At 42.4% G+C, this 22,441-nt stretch overlaps 1 protein-coding gene and 1 long non-coding RNA gene across 2 annotated transcripts in view; one reads left to right on the top strand and one right to left on the bottom strand.

Moving 5' to 3' along the window:
• Window positions 1-838: 838 nt before the first annotated feature.
• Window positions 839-22,441, top strand: part of LOC135896076 (acetylcholinesterase-like) — a 98,025-nt gene continuing 76,422 nt past the window's right edge. The window contains exons 1-3 of the mRNA XM_065424409.1: window positions 839-933; window positions 5,960-6,163; window positions 7,060-7,302. Of these exons, the coding sequence (XP_065280481.1) occupies window positions 5,979-6,163; window positions 7,060-7,302 (428 nt within the window). The 5' untranslated portion in view covers window positions 839-933; window positions 5,960-5,978. The remainder of the gene's footprint in view (window positions 934-5,959; window positions 6,164-7,059; window positions 7,303-22,441) is intronic.
• LOC135896084 (uncharacterized) lies at window positions 14,254-22,062 on the bottom strand. The gene is made up of 3 exons (XR_010562586.2): window positions 21,473-22,062; window positions 19,833-19,969; window positions 14,254-14,731 (listed from the first exon to the last, which is right to left on the bottom strand). It is a non-coding gene; the product is annotated as an uncharacterized lncRNA (long non-coding RNA).

The following is a 22,441-nucleotide window of genomic DNA, read 5'->3' as shown; positions in this document are numbered from 1 at the left end:
CTTTCTTTTATGTACGTAAGGTAAAGACTATAAAAAGACGTAATTGATGAGCGCACCAGTGAATAACTCACACCAAGTGTTACTTTTCTTGTGGTAGATCGGTACTCTTGTGTATTAAAAAAGCAGCCGCTACGGCTACAGGTTCCAGTTACTGCTAGAGCCTTGCGGCATGAAAACTTACAATTTGGACACACTTCTTCATTGGTGATGCTAAGAGTAAGGCCTCTTCCTGGTGATGGTCAGAAACGTTCGCCTGCAGCGATAGAGAAGAACGTAACTGGCGCCAAGCATGAAATGGCCATTCTTTGAGTATTTCAAGTGCAGAGATGTAGAGATAGAAAGATAAATGAGAGGCACGAAAATTGACCATTGCTCAAGTAAAATTATTGCCATTTTAATCGATTCCATTCGTTTGCAATTTACCCAATAAATTCGAAAGGGATTTCAATGTGAATGTATTTAGTTTGGTAACAACTTTATTTATAGTCCTGCCGAGCCAATAAAATAGCCTTTTTTACATAAGTTTGGTTCGAAGCGCCATAAGGCACTGCATAAATTAGCTTCTCAGTAGTCATTCGTTTCGAAGATCAATGTAAGCACTATTAAATATTTGTTTTCGGTGCTTTTCTACACCACAGCCATACCACGCTGAATTAAATACTGCGCTATCAGTTAGTTCTACCGGCATCAACTATCAGGTTTCATGACAGGCGGTATCTATAAATTGAACAAAAACTCTGATGTGTGGAGCTTTTTAACGTCTTCTAGCCGACTTCGTCATTTACCTTTAAATTGTCTTTCACGCCACGGCGAGCTCGCTTGGACATCACGCGCGATCTCGAGAAAGAAGAAGAGCACGCCTTGGCCTTCAACAGCAGTGCAGCATTATACGCTCAACATCGACATCTACCGCTGGAGCAACGAGAAAAACGCGTGAGTATTGTTTCCTTGGATGAGAAGCGCCTGTGAGACAGAATCTGTCTGCCCAGGGAAAACTTATCGACATAGTGTAGGTTGTAGAGAATGACAGAACGTTGGGTTCCCGCTACTCGACGGCTCATTGTGTAAGATGCACAACTGTGAAGGACGCAATGTGTCTTCGTTAAAACACGTTGGCGGTCTAGTTAGTTTGAATTCATGGTAGATTGTTTAGGCGCGATTGAACGAGGACGTAGAAAGAGAGATACACAGAAACAGCGGTGTCTCTGTGTATCTGTTCATTTCTATGCCCTCCGTTCAGTCGCGCTTACACACACTATCATGCAGAAAGTTTCTGTTGCTATATTGTCCCTTCCCCTCCCCCCTCGACCTTCTTTTTTGGTTTCTTCCGGTTTTGCGAACAAACTTGTTGACTCGTCAGCCATGATTTTGGGTTGGTGCGTGTTCAATTGACTTTTGTATTCGTCTTCACGAGGCATTTTGTTCTACAACAAAAAACTGAAGCATTCGCTCGTCTTAGCACGACTCTTTACTTGAAACACACGCTCATGGATTAACAGCTTTTTCATGTTTACAAGGAATAGGTTGCGCTTGAAACATCTCGTTACTAGATCAGAGCACAATACGTTGTTGTAAGGGCATGCATCGCGCAAACCTCCTGCATGAATAATGACGCCCGCGACCTATCAATGTTTGAGTAAATCTGGTAGGTAAAATAAAATTTATACAAAACGCGTTGCAAGACCAACAAGTGCGACAGTTCCTATTTAGTAGTTTCTGGAATGACATAAATAATCTGAGGACAAAGAAGCATGATTAAGCCTATGTAACAAAAAGACATTGCAAGAGGTCGGATATCTGATGGACGCACTATACAGAGGGAAAACATTTTAAAAATTACATTACATTTCACAAATACAGGGCATGTGTAAACATTAAGAAGCCAATTTTCAATCGAACTTAATTTCATAAGATCCCTGTCAATGTATAAGGAAACTGGAGATATTCTGCCACGGAAATGTTGGCTATATAGGCTGCTATGAAGTAGCTCGCACAGAAGCAGTTTACGTGTACTTCGTGCCCTACATGTGCGACAGCGATAATTTGCAGTATCCTTTGCGGAGAGTCATCCTGAATTAGGAGGCAACTCAGCAAGTAGACTTAGATTCTTTAGGGCCTGGTATCAATTCCTAAATAAAATTAAAAAGTATTGTAGAGTTGTCGCTTAAGGAGCCTAAAAAGTGAAAAGAAAACAAAGATCTAAACCGAATAACTACATTCTTCATGTATATGCGCAATCAAGCCTCAAGTATCTCTCCTTTACTGGTAATGTATATCCAATAATTTGCCAAGGTAGAAGACTGGGCGTGTGATACAGAATTTTAGAAGTTGGGTTGCGCAACATTTTGACGACAGACACAAGATGTTGCGTGGTACAACCTCTAGTCTACTATCCAATAAACCAAACAGAAATATCGATGCTTCCACAAAGTTTAGAATTGATAGATCCTGCTTGGAAGACATTTGGTTTTAGTGCACTGTGAATGCCGCGGAATCACTTCTCATGGTTCCTTCTATTCTAAACTATGATATGTATACATCAAGGAATGTTGTCCCATGGATCGCCATACATGTATCCAACCTGCAGAAGTATTACACAGATATTTGCCCTACTCCGCACACATAATTCAATCATTATTTCTGCGTGAAAAACTGGAGCAGGTGGAAAAGTGAGCAGCTTTGTTTTGCTCTTTTGGCCATTTTAGTGGTCAGTGGTTATCGCACCGTGGATCGGACTTTACAAAGCCGCCGATGTTGTGACGCACGTTCCCTCCTGAACACGGACGATTGCAGCTCGCGGGTAGGCACGTGTTTTTTGGGGTTCACGTACTTTGGCAGAGCACTGGAAAAGGACTGCTCCCTTCTTGTCACGCCGCCCTGTCTCCATGATGGAGTTGCAAAAGAGGCGGATGACATTCGGCGTTCACGCCGTCTGGCGCTCACGCTGTCTGACGCTCTTTGTCTGCACTTGGAACTTTCGCCTCAACGCGCCATACTCATTCTCGTCCTCGTCAGTCACCTTTGTGCTCGCGCAGCTTGCAACAGCGGGTATGACGAACTGGCTTCTTTTTGTTCCAACCTATACGACCGCTTGATATGTGCTGGTCAACCACCCGGTTCTACAAGGATTTATGCAATGAAAGTACAGACGTTGTCTAAATGTTATCGCTGCAACTTATTGTACACTTCGCTACTTCATGTGCCCACATTACGTTCGTTACCGCAATGTTTCGCTTGAAGTCAACGTTTGGGGTCTTTGTGCAGTATACAGTCTCCACAAGTGCGTCTAGCTAATATTGCAGCTCATTTTCCAGTACCCTACCCAAGGCAATGTGGCGAGTCCAGGTAATGTTACATTTTACCCGAGCGGTGACTTTATGAAACCTTTCGTCAATTTCAGCATGGCTTTGGAGGAGACCCCACACTAAAAGCAATAAAAATGCTTCTTCTGGTAGATAATGGCGGTTGAGAATTGGTTGTTTTGTTTTGCAACAAGCGGTTGATGCTTTTGCGACGTGTCGCGAACTGATGCGGAATTCTAGGCATGATTTGTACGTTCGTTGTTGTTTTGATTCCCAGTGATCCAAGTCGGCACCAGAGAGGTTTATTGAGCAGCAGCGCATACCCAGTGGAAGTAGCCTTTGGAAGCAGCCCAATTCTTTAGATTTCAAGGCTTTCGAGACCGGCACATATTTGTAGACAGCCCTACGTTCAGCATCGGACCAGATTTTTTTTATTGCACTATCTTCCTTATCGGTCCACATTTTATGCGGCACTCTCTTCGAGATTGATCCACATCTTTTTGACTGCACATGATTACAGGAACAGTACACATTTAAAGCCTGCATTACCTCCGGTTTCGGCCCACATTTTTTCATTTTTAAACTGCACTATCATTGCCGCCAGTTCACGAAAGCGGCCAGATAATCGTTACAGAATATGCGCTTCAACTAACTAAGAATGAGTAGCTATGAAAACTAAAAAATACAGCGAGTATATTGACTACTCCTGGGGCCGTTGGTCATGTTGTATACGACTTCGGTGGCAGCAAATAAAAAAATAGAAGCCAGTGACATGAAATGCACGCGAGTGAAATAATGTATTGCATATTATTTCCTTGGTGTTAAGTTAAAAAAATAACGAAATATATATAGACAGACACGTACACTATGCAGGACTAAACAATATTTAAAATGCAAGCAAAAAGGAATAACTACTAGTATTGAGCAAAAAATGTGTATTACTTGAACTCACGTAAATATGGGCATTTACAAATCTCTGTTAAAGCGTCACCACTTTACTGCACGTGCGAAGGGCAGAAGCCGTTTTACTATTTAGCGCTGCGTAAAGAGTGAGTTGATAATTTACGAAAGCGATACTCTGTAGCCTGCTTTCACGTTATTTCAAGCAAATAAACATTTCAGTTTGCTTGTAACAATGCCATATTGGGCTACCTTTTAGCGCGCTTCTTCTTAAGGGGAAGCTTTACATCGGGTGCTGTTATCTAAATGCATGTAAAAGAAGAATTAGTTTTTCTCGGCAACCATTGCACCGAATATGGCGGCATTTGTCCCGTTTGAAAGAAAAACTTAATATCTAGTGATAGTTGGTTTCGAATTTTTGATTTAGGTGTTCACTTTTTTATTAAAAAGTAGCAAAAATGGAAAATTTTTAGAAGACGAAACTATCTAGTTTACAACTCTGCAACTCAGGAATTAAAAAAGATATCCCAATTATGTGAATTGCATATAATATTGCATTTAAAGGGGACAAAATGGATGTGTTACACATGAATCTAAAAAAAGACTAATAATATGGAAATACGGGTTTTGCAGAACCCTTGCGCACAACGGAACAAATTCACGTAAAATATAAATGGAGATAACACACTTGTCCGCTTCTAATGATCTAGAGGAGGCCGTTTGCACAACCGTGATATCTGTTCTTGATGCAGAGCGATTAGATTGTAAACCTTGTGCTTCTATTTTTTTTTCGAAATTCGGAATTTTCGAAGATCTCTAACAAAATTCAGGCCCTAAATCGGAATTCCGCTTCCAACAGTCACTAGAATTTATCTTTCTGTTTAAGTGGAACATATGGGTCCAGAGGTTACTTCAGAAAAAGCCTTCTGCGTTTTAAACACATGTATTTGAGTTGGCCGCGTAGGAGCTGGGCCCGAGCTAGAGCTTCCTCGCAACTCTTCTAGATGATACTGTGGGAGGCGGTGCAAAGAGGTAGCCGCCGTAGTCACGAGTTACTCAGGCCAGACAGCTATAATGCAGCATGATCTCGGAAACGGCCAACACCGTGGCCGCGCAGGTCGAGCGCCCTGGCGTGTTCTATTCTCGTGGTACCTGCACACGAGCCCACTTCTTTTTGGCCGGCTCTGGATGCAATAGTCGGACCGCTACAATACACTATCATTTGAAATGCGTTTGCTGCAACATAAATTCATGTTTCCTATAAGTAATAGCACTCGGTTCTCTATGAATGGTGCTGCAAGATCACAATTGCAGTGCGTTTGCTGCAACATAAATTCATGTTTCCTATAAGTAATAGCACTCGGTTCTCTATGAATGGTGTTGCAAGATCACAATTGCCAATTTCTTCAATAGGCGGGTGATATAGGATGGCAGAATACACCACACACGGAACTTCAGAAATCAAGTGTTGAGGTGTGGTTGTCGACTAAACGGTGTTTCGTCATAACGCGTTCAGTGCAGTTAAGTCACAAGTAATAATATAGCAATAAGCAAATTCCAAATGGGATGAATACAGTTCGCAATCATTGATTACAATATCTGACGGCAAATGGGAAAATATTCTCCTTTCTTGCCGTGGAGATAATGATTTCGATAATACCATTTTAAGGAATAGCGCAAAAGGTAGCGAAGTCGTATCAAAAATTATAAGTGTGCCACTGCAAATATAGTGTTAACGCGCCATCAATGCTATTCAGGCGAAACGCGTCTCGGGCTATGGAAGGCAGCGAAAAGGCGAAGGACGAGCAACGCCGCCAGTCTCCCGAGCAGCAAGCGCACGGGTCCGGGGTGTCCCGACCGGGCACGCGCCACGGCAGCCGTAGCCGAAGCCCCGCTGCTCGAGTCGATTTGCCGGCTCCTGGAACGACGGAGGCTTCCCACGAAGACGGCATCCAGCAGCAGTAAGCTCAGCATAGTTAACGCTAGCAACACTGTGTTTCTTGCTTTTAGGTTGTACTTATTCAAAATATTGATTTTACATTCACATGATACAATGCCGTATTTGCTAGCCCTCACCAGGCTTTTCTTAACTCGAGAATGGGCAATGTATCATATGTAGTACTTTGAAGCTTATGCGTCAAAATGAAAATGCTCATCAAAAGGCGGGAAACTTAATGGGAAGCCCGCAGATATGTTTTTGAGGTCTCGGAGTGATATGTTATTGCTATCCTTAGCTTGAACAATCAAGTACAACGTAATTGATTAGTACTGTAGTTAAGGTATAACTGAAATATTATTTCACATGTTTTTGTATAATTTAACTACACAGCGAGAAATAAATGAAGAATTTAAGTTTTCCATGATGTGGAACTGTGTTTGGGCCTTATCAGGAGTGATGTCCTAGATGATACTAGAATTGAAATTCATTTGCCTAAAATTAAATTCATGTTTCCTATAAATAATAGTACTCTGGGCTTCATGTAGCGTGCTGCCAGACTGCGATTGCAAATTTATCTAGACAGCTTATATTGAATACCGGATATGGCGAACCACAGCGCAATTGGAACCGTAGAAAACGTGCGTTGGAGGGTGGGTGAGGACTAAACGCCGTTTTGCGCTACCACTTTTAAAGTCACAAATAAGTGAAATGGCAGTCGAAAACTATCGAAAGGTGATCAATGAAAGATACAATTGTTTATTACGTTTGTCTAATATAAATTGAAAAAAATTGGTTTATTGCCCACGAAATAGTTATTCTTAACACAGCATTCTAAACAAGGATCAGAAACGCGACCTAAACGCGGGCTGAAATCGCGCGATTTAGTGTACAGTGTTCATATGTCATCTGTCTATTCAGGCAAAACAGGTCTCAGGCAATGGAAGGAAGCGAAAATGTGAAAGGGGAGGAACGCCGAACGTCACCCGAGCGGCAAGTGCACACATTGCGGGTGCGCACGGAGCGGAAGGCCAGTGGCAGCAAAGCCGACTCTTCCCGATTGGACACGCGTAGCAGGAGCCGCAGCCGAAGCCGCGCCGCTCGAGTCCATTCGCCGGCTGCTCGAACGCCGCACGCTTCCCCCGATGACGGCATCCAGCACGAGTAAGCTTAGACATCACGTGGTTTGGACTCCAATGTAAACGATTTCCCGCTTTGGCCGCAGCATTTTTCTCAAATAGCCAAATTACGGAAGGAGGTGGGCTAAAAACCACTTTGTTCCGTAGCCTTCATCCATAATGTCCCAAGGCCTATGTGACCGCTGAACGGTGAAAACGCTGTCTACGCGTGTACTTTTTTTCCGTGACCGGCCTAGTTTTGCATACATCTCCGGGATCAGCCCAGTTTAATATTAAACTCTCTGGAAGCGGCCCACTTTTCTGGGGAAGCCGACCGACAAGTTTGAGCGCCCTCGTTAAGGCGCTTAAGTTCGAGGCCAACTTTGATGTCTATATTCAAATGCCTGTAAAATGCAGAAATGCATTTGTTAGACGACCACTGGACAGTTTTCAATGAGACGTGTGACAATTGGAACAAAACGTTCAATTGTAGTGGCTCTTGAGAACATAACATAGACTTCGGCATAGATTTTTCTCGCTTAAGATTCCCGAAACATAAAGTTCCTAAAAAATTTGAGCACCAAGTTTACGTATGCATTGGGACGCCTTAACAACGACCGTCTTTACAGCGAAATCACTTATGTAACGAAGCATTCATTATATTCCGGCTCGTAAACGCCTCTGCATCGTAAACGCCTCTGTAACGAAGACCACTGCAACCAATTTCCATGTAAAACGAAGCAATTTATATTTCCACGACAGCTGATGTGTTGTTCCATACCGAACGCCACGTAGCGGTGCCGCCAATACTCTCCGCATACGTCACCGAGGTTCGCTCTTCGCCAGCGCTAAGGGTGCCGACGTCAGAGGGAATCTTGCAGTATTGCAACAACATTCGCTCAACTTGTACGCTGCTTGCTATAACGCCTCAGTGGTTGGGACAGCTGACGAATATGTCGTAGTTGATGATGATGTAGGGAGGCGAGTCTAGCAGTGCTATTGCAGGAATTTGGGGGCTATAAATGGGATATAACAGGGCTCCGTGGGGTTAGTAGGACATATGAAGCATAGACAGTGCTAAAAAGCGGGCACGTCCTGTGCTACCGGGGCTTAGCGGAGAGACGAGAACTAGCAGTCGGATTCGTGGTTAATAAGGATATAGCTGGTAGCATACAGGAATTCAATAGCATTAACAAGAAGGTGGCCGGTCTCGTTGTGAAGCTTAATGAGAGGTAAAAATTGAATGTCGTACAGATCTACGCGCCTACATCCAGTCATGATGACAAGCAAGTCAAAATATTCTATGAAGCCGTGTAATCGGCGATGGGTAAAATCAAACCAAAATACACTATAGTGATGGGCGACTTCAATGCCAGGGTAGGTAAGAAGCATGCTGGAGACAAGTCAGTGGGGGCAAACGGCATAGGTTCTAGGAATAATAGGGGAGAATTATTAGTAGAGGTTGTAGAATGGAATAATTAGTGGATAATGACTACCTTATTCCGCAAGCGGGCGAACCGAAAGTGGACGAGGTGGAGTCCAAATGGCGAGAATACAACTGAAATAGACTTCATACTCTGCGCTAACCCTGGCGTCACACAACATGTGGACGTTCTCAGCAAGGTACGCTGCAGTGACCATAGGATGGTAATATCTCAAATTAGCCTAGACTTCAGGAGGGAACGGAAGGAACTGGTATATAAAAAGCCGGTCAATGAGTTAGCGGTAAGAGCGAAAATAGAGGAATTCCGGATCGAGCTACCAAAGAGGTACTCGGCTTTATCTCAGGAAGAGGTCCTTACTGTTGTAGCAATGAACGACAATCTTATAGGTATCATTAAGGAGTGTGCCATAGAAGTCGGTGGTAACTTCGTTAGAAATGATACCGATAGGCCATCGCAGGAGACGAAAGGTCTGATTAAGAAACGCCAATGTATGAAAGCCTGTAACCCTACAGCTCGAATAGAATTGGAAGAACTTTCCAAGTTAATCAACAAGCGTAAGATACCTGACAGAAGGAAGCATAATATGGATAGAATTGAGCATGCTCTCAGGAACGGAGGAAGCCTAAACGTAGTGAGGAAGAAACTAGGAATAGGCAACAATCAGATGTATCCGTAAAGAGACAAAGCCGGCAATATCATTACTAATCTAGTTAAGATAGTTCTAGTGGCTGAGGAGTTCTATAGAGATTTATACAGTACCAGGGGCAACCATTACTCTATTGGAAGAGGGAATAGTCTAGAGGAATTTGACACCCCACAAGTAACGCCGGAAGAAGTAATGAAAGCCTTGGGAGCTAAGCAAAAGGGGAAGGAAGCTGGGGTGGATCAGGTAACAGCACATTTGCTGAAGGATGGTGGGGAGATTGTTCTAGAAAAACTGGCCACCCTTTATACGCAATGCCTAATAACCTCGAGCGTACTGGAATTTTAGACGAACGCCAACATAATCTCATACCGCACGAAAGGGCATGCCAAAGACTTGAAAATTTATAGACCGATCAGCTTACTGTCCGTTGCCTACAAATTTTTTTACAATCGCAAACACACCTGTAGAATCAGGAACGCCTTAGGCTTCTGTCAACCAAAGGACGAGGCAGGATTTTGCATAGGCTACTGAACGACAGACCATATTCACACTATCAATCAGGTGATAGAGAAATGTGCGGAATGAAACCAACGCCTATATATAGCTCTCAATAATTACGAGAAAGCGTTTGATTCAGTCGAAACCTCAGCAGTCGTGCAGGCATCATGGAATCAGGGTGTAGACTAGCAGTATGTAAAGATACAGAAAGATATGTATAGCGGCTCCACAGCCACCGTAGTCGTCCATAAAGAAAGCAACAAAATCTCAATTAAGAAACGCATCAGGCAGGGAGATACGATCTCTCCAATGCTATTCACAGCGTGTTTACAGGAGGTATTCAGAGACCTGGATTGGGAAGAATTGGGGATAAAAGTTAATGGAGAATACCTTAGTAACTTGCGATTTTCTGATGATATTGCCTTGCTTAGTAACTCAGGAGACCAACTGCAATGCATGCTCACTGACCTGGAGAGGCAAAGCAGAAGTGTGGGTCTAAAAATTAATCTGCAGAAAACTTAAGTAATGTTTAACAATCTCGGATGAGAACAGCACGATAGGTAGTGAGGCACTGGAAGTGGTAAGGGAAGACATCTAGTTGGGGCAGATAGTGACCGCGGATCCGGACCATGACACAGAAATAATCAGAAGAATGAAATTTGGCTGGGGTGTGTTTAGCAGCATTCTCAGATCTTGAACAGCAGGTTGCCATTATCCCTCAAGAGAAAAGTGCATAACAGCTGTGTCTTACCAGTAATAACGTACGGGCCTGAAACCTGGAGGCTTACGAAAAGGGTTCTACCTAAATTGAGAACGACGCAACGAGCTATGGAAAGAAGAATGATGGGTGTAAAATTACGAAGATTAGAAGAGAGCAGATTGGCTGAGGGAACAAAGGCGAGTTATTGATATTTTTGTTGAAATTAAGAAAAAGAAATGGGCATGGGCAGTGCATGTAATGAGGAGGGAAGATAACCGATGGTCATTAAGGGTTGCGGACTGGATTCCAAGAGAACGGAAGCGTAGCAGGGGGCGAGAGCACGTTAGATTGGCGGATGTGATTAAGAGTTTTGCCGGGACAACATGGCCACAATTAGCACATGACCGTGATATTTGGAGAAGTATGGGAGAGGCCTTTGCCCAGCAGTGGGCGTAGCCAGGCTGATGACTATGAGGATGTTTTGGTGATGTAATCGTAACTGAATACCGACCCGTCTAGAAAGCCATATGAGGTGGAGAGGACGCTCATAGCAACGAAGGCAACAGTTATGAATATCTTGGAGATGAACGAATAATTTGACGGCAAGAGACGTGACAGCGGCGTTTTGCGATGACGAACTTTCTTCGACTTTCCTCTGACGTTTTGCTGACAGAGAGAGAGAGAGACAGAGAGACACACACACAAACATGCACCGACACTATCATTTACTTTGACCGGTCGTCTTGATCGGTGACACACGAACTGAGGGTCGCCGAGGGCCATAAACTCCCGGACACCCTACGCACTCCTGAGCCCCCTCAAAAGTAATGTTGTAAAAAGGCTCAAGTAATAAATGTTTACCACCACTACCAACACACACACATTCATTCTAGATTGGTTAAACACGAACGCACACAGAGATTTTCTTGATCGCTGTGCCTTTGTCGGTGGTCTCAGTAAAATCATGTTACTATCATTCGCGTCATTCTATCCAAAAGCTTGGATATGTATTTATTGTCCTGATCAGTGGTCATCGGGACGACAGCTACGCATAGACATTCTCGTATTACCGGTGTTATTAAATCCGTAAGCATTCCTATACCAACCAAGGCAGAAATTTGTTCGTTACGTAAGACAATGTCCCATACACCCTTAAGCGATGGCTCATACCCCCGTAAGCAATGGAAAAAATGTTATCTGCCGGCGAGCTTATTGATCTTGAAATGACACGTATTGATAAATAATTTGCTGATAATGCATGCCGAAGAGATGAGGCGCATATGATTTTGCATAGAATGAAGCAATTTTGCTTCAATTTCGGGAGCAGAATTTTTGCACAAGGAGATTTGTTGGCGGACACGAAAAATTCATGGAACCTTAGCCAAAAACAGCTTCGCACTAAAAATTAGAGTTGTCACAAATTTTCTCTTGAAGTACTGTTAAATAGAAGTTTTCTTTTGTAAGCGGTAAGGTGTCCGACCTTTACAACGAAGGCTTGTACAGGAAAGGATATTGCACACTCTAAAACACCCAAAAGGGTGTCACCCATGGGACAAGCCATTTACACCCTTAACATTTACATTTACATTTACATTTTAACACCCTTAAGGGTGTAAATGACTTGTCCCATGGGTGACACCCTTTTGGGTGTATTGCTACACCCCAAGCAAAGGGTGCACATTAACACCCCACAAAAGAAGGGGTGTTAATATGACGTCACCTCACCTATGGGTGTAAAGCAAACAACACCATTTCTATATCGGGTGTAACACAGACAACCACCCTTTCAATATGGGCGTAGCATGTGACAACACCCTTCCAAAAGGGTGTTATCCCTGCAAGTATTTTAGCGTTCACTACAGCCATGTAGTTAATGGGCAGACTAGCTGTTGTGAATGCTGCCTAGCCTTAGCTATGGTACTACCTTGTTCAGTATGAGCCAGAATCTGTGAGGCGTCGTCATATTGCGCTTCTGGTCCGTCATGTGGTAGCATAACGTGCGGCCCTTTCAGGCAAACAATTTAAGGTTTCGCCATTGCAGCAAGGCACACACGCCATGCTTTCGTAATCTTCCTCTGCAGTGATAGTACACTGCCGGCAGGATGCAGAGCGCAATAACAATGCGCGCTGCACTAAGGACACAGGATCTCCCGCACCTTGGTGCACCAGTACTTATAACTCCGTGGAAACAGCACACAGCCAAAAGCATAGTTACATGCATTCGGAAATGGTTAAAAACCTCCACTTTTCTTGGTCAAAAATTTTCGCAACACCAGCTCGACCAGGAGGGAAAGACACCACAGCTCGCTGCTGTAGCTCATATTGAATGCAATAGAGCGCAAGCAATGCATGTATTGGCGACGGTAACAAGTGCAGTACTACAGAAGCATACGTTTGCCTGTCAAGCAGTTTTTTGCCGTTTTAAGCACATATTTTATACCTCTATTCATCAAAGTTGTCATTTATCTCCACGGGATGCTTCTACTAGTACCTTCACATATATGACTTAAAGGTAGCACTGAAAGCCCAAGAACAAAGTGCTTCCACGTCAAATAATCTTTCAGCATTTACGAACAAAACAGCATGTGTAGCTGTGCATGCTGTTCAATATGTAAGCATGCACTATTTTCTGAAATATACGTATGCTCCATTTACTCACAGTGACCTGCTTATACCCAATAACTTAGTGTATTTTTCACCATGTGCTTGCATTGAATATTCTACAGGCATTGTAAGTTAAGCTACCAGAATAACAATCAGCTAGTCTAAGGTTACCTAATTGAACAAAATCATTGTAAAATTTGTGACGAAATGTCAGAAGTATTTATTTCATTCAAGAGAAATGGTTACATAATAATGTTTGCACATTTTAAAAGTAAAATGGTTACATAATAATGTTTGCACATTTTAAAAGTAAAAAGGAAGATGAGTAAAACCATACCAATACAAAGACATAAGCACCGAATAATGGCACAGGCTTGCTCAATTAAATTTTAAGCAGAACAGTTTTTTTTAAATAACCTCACTACGAACTATCACATGTTTTCATTTGAAAAGCACCGCATCTTATTATAAAGCACAAAAATAACCGGTCACATAAGTAAGAACAAGTCTGAGTGTGTCTTTAACACAAGGATAAAAAGTTGGGCAAGTTGGTACAGTAACCTGATCTTGGATTGTAGCGCGAAGTGACACGGACACAGACTAGAAGCAGACAGGATGAGCGCTAACTCTGAACTAAATTTTTATTGAAACGAAGAATATATATATATATATATATATATATATATATATATATATATATATATATATATATATATGTGTGTGTGTGTGTGTGTGTGTGTGTGTGTGTGTGTGTGTGTGTGTGTGTGTGTGTGTGTGTGTGTGTGTGTGTGTGTGTGTGTGTGTGTGTGACTGCAAAAAACCGCAGCACATGTAAATGAATATTGAATACATAGTAGTAACATGCAGACGACAAACAAAAGCTATCAGCCATCAACTGCGTGTCAAATCTGAGTGCAAGCTATTCTCTTATCAAGTATACCTGTAGGAATTGCGACCAATGTGCTCCCAAGATGTATGAGGCATTAGTCATTGCAGAGTTGTAAGGACATGACAATCCTAGGACGATTATGTTCTTGAGGCCTTTTTCCCCACTTTCCATCTTTTGAAACATGTTTAGTCTTGAAAACAAAAACGCTACAACTGGCGTGTGATAAGTTTTGCATCTTATTTCCTAGCAGCTCACTGAAAAGAGCCACGATGATAAGTTTAAATGCTGTTACCTCATCAGACATTCAAATTTCTTAAACACAAACAAAACCAGATAGGCATTAGAGTGAGCATAACTTAAATACATTACACTGGTTTAAAGTTATTGCACCACTTTGGGCCAGGTAAAAACGTTAGAAACATCAAAAATGTTAAGATTCTACGGCCAACCATGAAAACTAAATAAAAAAATCATTAAGCTGTCTTAAACGGGTAAAGGAGCTTTACAACTGGCCATCTTGGTGATGGACACGCAGATAGATGAGCAGCCATTCCACTGAGACGAGAATGTTGAGGGCTTCGCATGGAAGACTGTGAGACACTGCAGAGTAGTTCTTGGTCCACATGAAGGAGGTTGCTTGCATACACGTCTGGGCCACCATACTGAATGCAGTGTTACCGGAACCTTTTCCGCCTGCATTGTGGTAAAAAAGCATGGTTAAGTTTATACGATATTTAATATGCAAAAAAGAGGTGAGGCATGCAGACAGGACACGAGAGTAGAGAAGTGAACACGAACGCGAAAAACATGAAAATTTTCATTAAATTGTATTATTAGATAAAATATTTATACTGTGTGTCATTCATTATGAGGGTTCATAACCGCAACACATTTATTATATAAGCAGGTAGAATTATCAGCTTGGTCAGTTTGTACAAGCTCGTTTGAGGCAAGAAATCGAGTTTCACAAACACAACCTCAACATTCTTGATTGAAAAAGGAACACCTTAGATGACATGCAGTCCTGTGAGTGGGAATTGCACAGTTCAAGAAAAACAAATTAGAACTCACAGACCGATCCTGAAAAAGGAATAAGCACCTGCTACTGCAAAAAGCGAATTAATTGGTAGGTTTTAGTAGCACAAGGGCATCTTTGGCCAATGAGCGCCAAGTCTATATTGCAAAAGATAAAGTTAGTGCATCTTTACAAAGCAAATATATAAAGATGACTAATGCCTCCCTGCACTAGTTGCTTTGCTCTAACGTGAAGTCATTTTAATGCATGCACACGTACGTACACATGCTACACCCAAGTGTAACAGCTGCAGAATTAAAATTGGGCAGCAACAAAGTCGCAACCTTTAACCATTGATCACAAGCTGTACTAGTGACTGGAGGTAGTACCAATATCGCCAATGACTAGTTGCACTCTTTCTGCCCGACGTTATGCTGCTCTTGTTGTCAAAGATGAGTTACAGTCGGCATTGAGGGAAAGCTGCCCTCAAGAGCAGCTCTTATTTTTGTGTTATTTCTAACCAGAGACCAATGAAGTAATATATTTTTAGAAAGAGAATGACACCGAAAATTGAGTACGTAAAACATTTGGTACATTTTCCGGAATTAACTTCGGGGTTAACAGCTAAAGCGGCAATCCAGACACTAGAACATGTTTTGACATGTTTGCTACCAGTGAATGCTGGAAAATATGTTGGCATTCTGTAGTTTTGTCCAACAATGCAAAATGGATTCTTAATAACTGAGGAAATAAATGGAAAAGTATCATGAAGTATATTTCGTGAATGTAATGCAGAATCACTCAACTTCTGTTACTATATAATCTCCACTTGATTAACCTGCACTTTCTGAACTAGTTCAGGAGGTACTGCATTTCACTACTCATTCCACCAGTTCAACGTGGTAGCAACTGCACGTTGTGATTTGTTTTACTTAGTGCAGGCCATGTACATGGCGAGTTCACAGCATTCCCTGCACTCGGCCGAAAGGTAGTGCATGTTTACGCAGCAGGTGTGGTGCCGCTTCTGCACGACCGAGGCGCAGAAATCAGAGTTTCATACAATAATTACTAGAGGGAACTCTGACGTTAGTGTCCACAGGAGATCAAACAAGAACGGCTGTACCAGCATGGAAATTATGGGAAGTACATGGATTTGCCTAAACTTCGTCTGTTTGGCTTCAAACGGCTTTGTGACTTTGTATTCTAGTCATTTTCAACAATATACTGTGTAATAAATAAATAAACATTAAAATCGTCTGACGACAGGATTCAAACACAGGAACTCTAGAACAGAAGTCTGATATTGAAACCATTAAGCGACGGAGGCATGTAACGACAAGCGAGTGCAACGCCCTGATGAATTTATCGCGGGCATACTAGTGCCTTGAGACGCTTGGTGCCCTTCGATTTGGCTACCTGGACAAGCTCAATCGTTGCAATTAATAGCAGTTGTGCGTGTTGGCGCCGTCTTCTGCACTTCGAAGAGTATAGACTGCGCTGAAATTTACAATAAGATTTATATAGCGTATAATATACGAAGCCACAAGAACGTCTGAACTCACAAGCACGAATATCAGACAAATCCATGTGCTTCCCATCATTCCCATGGTGGTACGACTGCAGCGCCAGAGTTCCCTCTAGTAATTACTGTAAGAAACTCTATGGCAGAAATAACCGAAGTGCCTCGCATTTTGTTCTAGAGTAATAAACTAAGTTTTGCTGGTCCCATAAATCTTACTGGTCATTAATTCCAAGTTTTAGTGCAGTCACATGTCTAGTAGGCAATTGTATTTTGCATAAACATTGCAAAGCCAACTGTGATGAAAGTTCACTCTGGTAAATTGTTTATGATCGAGTAGCATAGACTACTGAAGCAATCTCTGGAAAGGCAAGTGAAGTAATTTTCTTATTAGCAGCCTTTAAACAGCATTCGAGCACATGACACATGCACGTCAGATATGCAGATATTTCCTTGACTAAGCAAGAAGCGACGCTTCATGTTCCACGAGGCTACTTCTATCAAAGCAGTATTGGTGCTCTCTTAAAACAATGCCAATGCAGATGATCCAAATATTTTTCAGGGGCAACAGCTATGCCTGAAATCATGCTAGATTAGTTTTTTTAAACACATGCTCAGACCATGTTAGAAGTGCTTCTTAAAATCCTCCTATTTATTAGACTAGTCATATATCTGTACACAAAGGCTACTAATTAGGTCCCATGCTATATCATCTTAACAAAAACTTCACTTAGTAATACACATGCTGTGATAAGATTTGAGACCACATTGAGATGCTGAACAAGGTGAATTCATTATTTTTAAAATGAAGCTCCTGTTTTTCCAAACGAGAAGAACGGATACTGAGGGTCAAAATTTTTCTGAATCACAGCTGGAAGATGCCAGGGAAGGCACGTGGAAACTTATTTGTAATTTTCTATTTAAATGTAGAAATGATAAAAGGAAATGAAAATGGTAAAAAAAAACAGGCATGGGGGGAGAACGAACCTACAGCCTTTGCATTAGGCATGCGATGCACTAACCACTGTGCCACCGAGGCAGCATTCAACCGTCCACAATGGCCCCTCACATTGTCGACGCTCGAACACGGCCGTAGTACCACAGTGGTTAGTATATCACATGCGTAATGTGAAGGTTATGGGTCCGTTCCCCACCAAGAGGTGGATATCTTTTAATCCACTTTCACTTACCTAGAATTCATCATTTCTATACTTCATATAAAAAACTTAAAACATGTTCCTCTACGCTTTCCTTGGCCTCATTATCTGCTGGCTTCTTCCAGTTCTGTTACTTCCAACACTTATACATATTCTAATCTGGTAAGTAAACAGTTCTGTATGATGCTGGAATGCAATATGAAACATTATTGCAGGGCCGTGTTATGTAGAATGCCTTACATTGCCCAGGCAAGGTGTATTTATGTCAATCTGAAATAAAAAACAATTCCCACTCTAGGCAGAAATGCTGTGTACTGCTGTGTGCAACAGGGTTTAACGAAAACAACTTGTTCAGAAATAAAGCCACCAAACAACGAGGAAATATGTAAACTAGATGAAAATTTGTGCAGTTGCATGTTAAAAATTTAGCACAGCAACAGATGTATACATAATGAAGGAAGCGCGAGGATGGTTTATTTTGGACACATGGGGCAATATACTTGAAAGATGCATATGAGCTTACATGTGGAGAAATATTGTTTATGTAGCAGCTAAACTACGAACAGGCCTAGAACACACTGATGCAAACCACCACCACCACCACCACCACCACCACCACCACCACCACCAAGGTGTCGAGCATGTAAATCTTATCATGCCCTTAAGTGAAAGAAACATGGCTGTTTCTCATGATTTGCTACATATGGCTGGCTCACACAACTTAGCCACTTCTATATATGCCTTGTTTTTACCAGGTGGTCTGTATGACATGTGCAAGCTTTAAATATGTACAAGTGCCACGCAGCTGGACAGCACCAAGGCAATGTCGTTTGCCATCGTTTTGAGGAAGTGAAACCAATTCTTACATTTCTTCTAATTAGTTAATTAGTTAGTAACGATTACTTAACTGCTCAAATATTATATTCAAAGCAAAAGTGTCAGTGCGAAAATTGTAGAGCATCCTGAAAAATTCCCAATCCAGCTTTCTACTGCTCAATAGGTGCAACAAATTTTTCTTTCAAGCTAGAAAGAAGCCAGTGAACACATGCAAGAAGTGCCGTGCAACTAACTGCTCGTGCACTTGAACATCATTTGGCTCCTCCTTTCATGCTTGAAAAAAACTTTTTGAAAATAATATTTTAGAAATTGATTAATTATTATTGACTATGTTTTAGGCAAAATGCATGAAATAGTGTGACTGCCACCGCCATTTTCGGCGACATGAATTGACTCCATTTTCATGTCCAAATCCAGCTATACATGGTGCGTGTTTCGAGCTGGTTCTGTAATTTAGGCTGGTTTTGACTAATTGAAGCTTCGCACTTTAATAATGGAGTCAGGTTAAAAAGAAATTGGTACATAAACGGCCACTGACAGTACTACATACTCCTTTAACTTAGTGCAAAGTGCTTGTGAGCCAAGAAGCCCACTTACTATGATGCCATGCTGCTCAGTCATGCTGGTCCCAGCTTCAATCTAGGCCATGGCAGCTGCCCTCCAATGAGGGTAAAATGCAATACCGCTTATGCACGTAGATTCAGGTGTACATTAAATAAGCCAGGTTACCAAAACTTTAGGTTTTGGGATGTAAAAGCCCATAATTTAATTTTAAAATCTAAAAGTGCTTTATTAGGAGCAGGGGCATCATTTTGAGCTTTTACTGCACTGCCATGGCACCAAGAAGCTCCAAGTAAATAAAAACAATTTCTTAGACAATGTACATATCTTGCAAACATTTACAAACACTTCTCTGCATGCACCTCCGTTGCGGTTATATTTGGATCCGTATGCCAAGGCGGGCTATGATGTTAGAACATGTTTCAAATTTTTTTTACCGCTTTAAAGTTGTTGGTTATTTTGCATCTCACTGTGTGTCGAACGCACATTTCAGTGCATCAATTTCTTCAGAAAGTGCAATCCTCTTTATTTATTTGTGCATGCAAAAAGGGTTCAGAACTGCTTTCTGAAGGTCTGTATAACAAGCAAAAAACAATTCTATGTAGGCTGCACAAAGAGAAAGGATTGGTTTGTAAATATGTTGTTTAGTTCTTAAAAAAAGAGGCAGCTGTCAGTATTCTGTTCCAAAGTAAAAATTGCCCCTACCTGGCTCTGCTTCATTTTCCAATGTTGATGGTCCATTCGGGGGCACTCAACTGATAGGCTGCACTTTGGCGATGTCGGGTGTGCTGTCGCCAGGCCCAAGGTCGATCGACATCCTCACCAAAAGTAGAGTCCAAACGCTATAAAAGAAATATCTCATCATTTTGCTATCAGTTTTGTCATCTTGCGTGTTTCACACACCGCCGTCAGTGAAATATTTCGTCACTTGGATACTGAAAGAAATTCAAGCATTTTCTGGCAGCCAAGCTGATGATGATGATGTGTGGTGTTTTATGGCGCAAGGGCCAGGTTTGGCCAAAGAGCGCCATGACAAGTGGTAATGTTGACGATGTATTATGGAAGATGTGACTTGGCTGTAAACTGGCCTAAAAATTGTCGATGTGAAGTGCGTAAAATCTACGTGCTATAACATTATGGCGATGACTAATGACAAATACTATTAACATTAAAATCCATCGTGGAAGAATGATGCAAAATAGAAAATATATAGGATGGTAAAATTACTTGGAGCACTGCTGCCTCGCGGGAGCCCTTGAAACACAAGGGCCTAGAGGCATGTGCTATACGAAAGAGCTATCACAGCGGCATCCTCTGAAGAGAAGGTGGCAGCCAAGCTGAATACACAGTAAATGGAGAACATTAAAGAGCAGATGCAGTTGTCACATTAGATTGATCAAGTACAGCAGAAATGGAAAATAAATCAGTGATACTGTGTCTGTTGGCTTTGAATGCAAAAAACGTAAAAACAGGGCCTTGCAGCCACGCCACTTTGAATTTCCCGCGTTTGCTACATCTCACAAGTTTGGCATCGTCCGGTACTCGGGGATAGTAACCGCTTAAAATCAAGATGAACGAGCGTCAGCATAAATGAACAGGATACTTAACCGGGCAATATAGGCGCATAAAACAACTCACGTAGCGAAGCTACTGTCAATTATCCGATGACGCATCTGGGGGCGGTGCAGTTTGGGCTAACAATTCAAAAAGGAATGCGAGTTTCGCTTGTTTCACGCCTACTAAGCTAACACAGAATTTGAGTTTCTTACTAAACTATACTGGATATTTACGCTCCGAATAAAACGCTCGGAATTTTGTTACCTCACATTGCATACGTATGAGTGAGGAAATTGCTTTTATTGTGTTCTACCCAGACGGCACGCAGCAGCTACCACTCTCATGCAACAAAAGCATGAAAGTGGTACTCGTGACACCGAAAACAAACATATACAGCGCCAACGTTACGCCCCTTAGAGTTGGAACTAAGCACGATCAAGCCATTTAGTTTTCTAGCTTTCATAACGCCATAAACACGACCAAACATCGAGCGAAAAAACTCTGCTCTCGAAAATTATTACCGCTTCCCTTTATACACCTATTGCTGCCACAAGCAAACGTCAATGGGATAGCTATCCACAAGCCGCAGATTAGACTGACAGCAACATATTACGGTAACGTAAAACAATTTCCACGCTGACTTAGCAGCCGCGGTGTGCTCTAAGTGCCAAAGTTCTCGTTTGCCGCTCGAAATTCACACCATGATCACGGGCACTGCATCTTTCACATGAAATATTGCACGCTTTGCTCCGGAGCTCAATAGGAGGGCGAAACGCATTTGCACGTACCTGAAATCCGCATGCCGGAAACCCGTCGACGCTTCCGAGAACGGGGCGCACAGCCATACACCCGTACGGCGGCTTGACTTGGACGTGAGGCACTTCTACAAACATTTCACATGCGACATGTTTCACACCGATTGCGCGAGCACCAGAAAATGACGCAGGCCGCATTGCGACGCCGAGCAGACGCGCAGCCACCGATGAGCTGTGTGCGCGGATTGCAGAGAACAAAACCATACAAAACGTTAGGCGCGAGAAGATGGCGGCTCTCGTTGCGGAGACGACGCGGACGAAGCAATGACGCGCGAATGAATGTTGCCAACAGTTGGTTCCGCGTTATGCCGGCGGTGGTGGCTTTAGTGGCGTGTGTTGCGGCTGTCTAATTTTTTATTTCTTTTCCCCAAACAGTATAGCTAAGATCAGTTCTTTGTTTGAATTTTTAGTTGTGTCGTTTGGCATTATCTTTGTCTTTTTATGCTATTAAGCGGCCAATTATGGCCTCTCAGGTTCGCGCGCGCCAGCTTCGCGCGCAAATCTCAGAGGCCATAAGACAACTCGTTAGAAAATGCCGTTATTGTCGTTGTTAACGCTTCATCATCCTTTCTTCAACTGAGATAGAAAGGTAGTGTCCCTTTTCCTGGGGTTGGGAGGGGGCGATCAAGACGGCATCGCTCAGCGGGGGGTGGGGGAGTAGGTTGGTGTTGGTGCTTATCGCGATATTCGCGAACCCTGCGATTTTTTTTTATAACGTAAGCATTTCTATACTTCCCCAACAAGAAAAACCATCCGTAGGTCAGTCCGTACCGCACGATATCTTTCAATATAGAACCCGCAGCAGCGAGTGAATTCACCTTCGTGCTAGCTCTCGCTTCAAGGCTTCAACGCGACCGAAGCGGCGAGAACACTGCGCTCACGAAGCTTTCAGCTTATGCCGCACTATGCGCTTTTCGCAGATAACTTTCAAGATAGGTGTGC

Source organism: Dermacentor albipictus, chromosome 2, assembly GCF_038994185.2.
Source record: "Dermacentor albipictus isolate Rhodes 1998 colony chromosome 2, USDA_Dalb.pri_finalv2, whole genome shotgun sequence".
In the NCBI taxonomy this organism is placed as follows: domain Eukaryota; kingdom Metazoa; phylum Arthropoda; class Arachnida; order Ixodida; family Ixodidae; genus Dermacentor; species Dermacentor albipictus.
The sequence above is the reverse complement of the archived record's forward strand: the minus strand, read 5'-3'. Positions and strand labels throughout refer to the sequence as shown.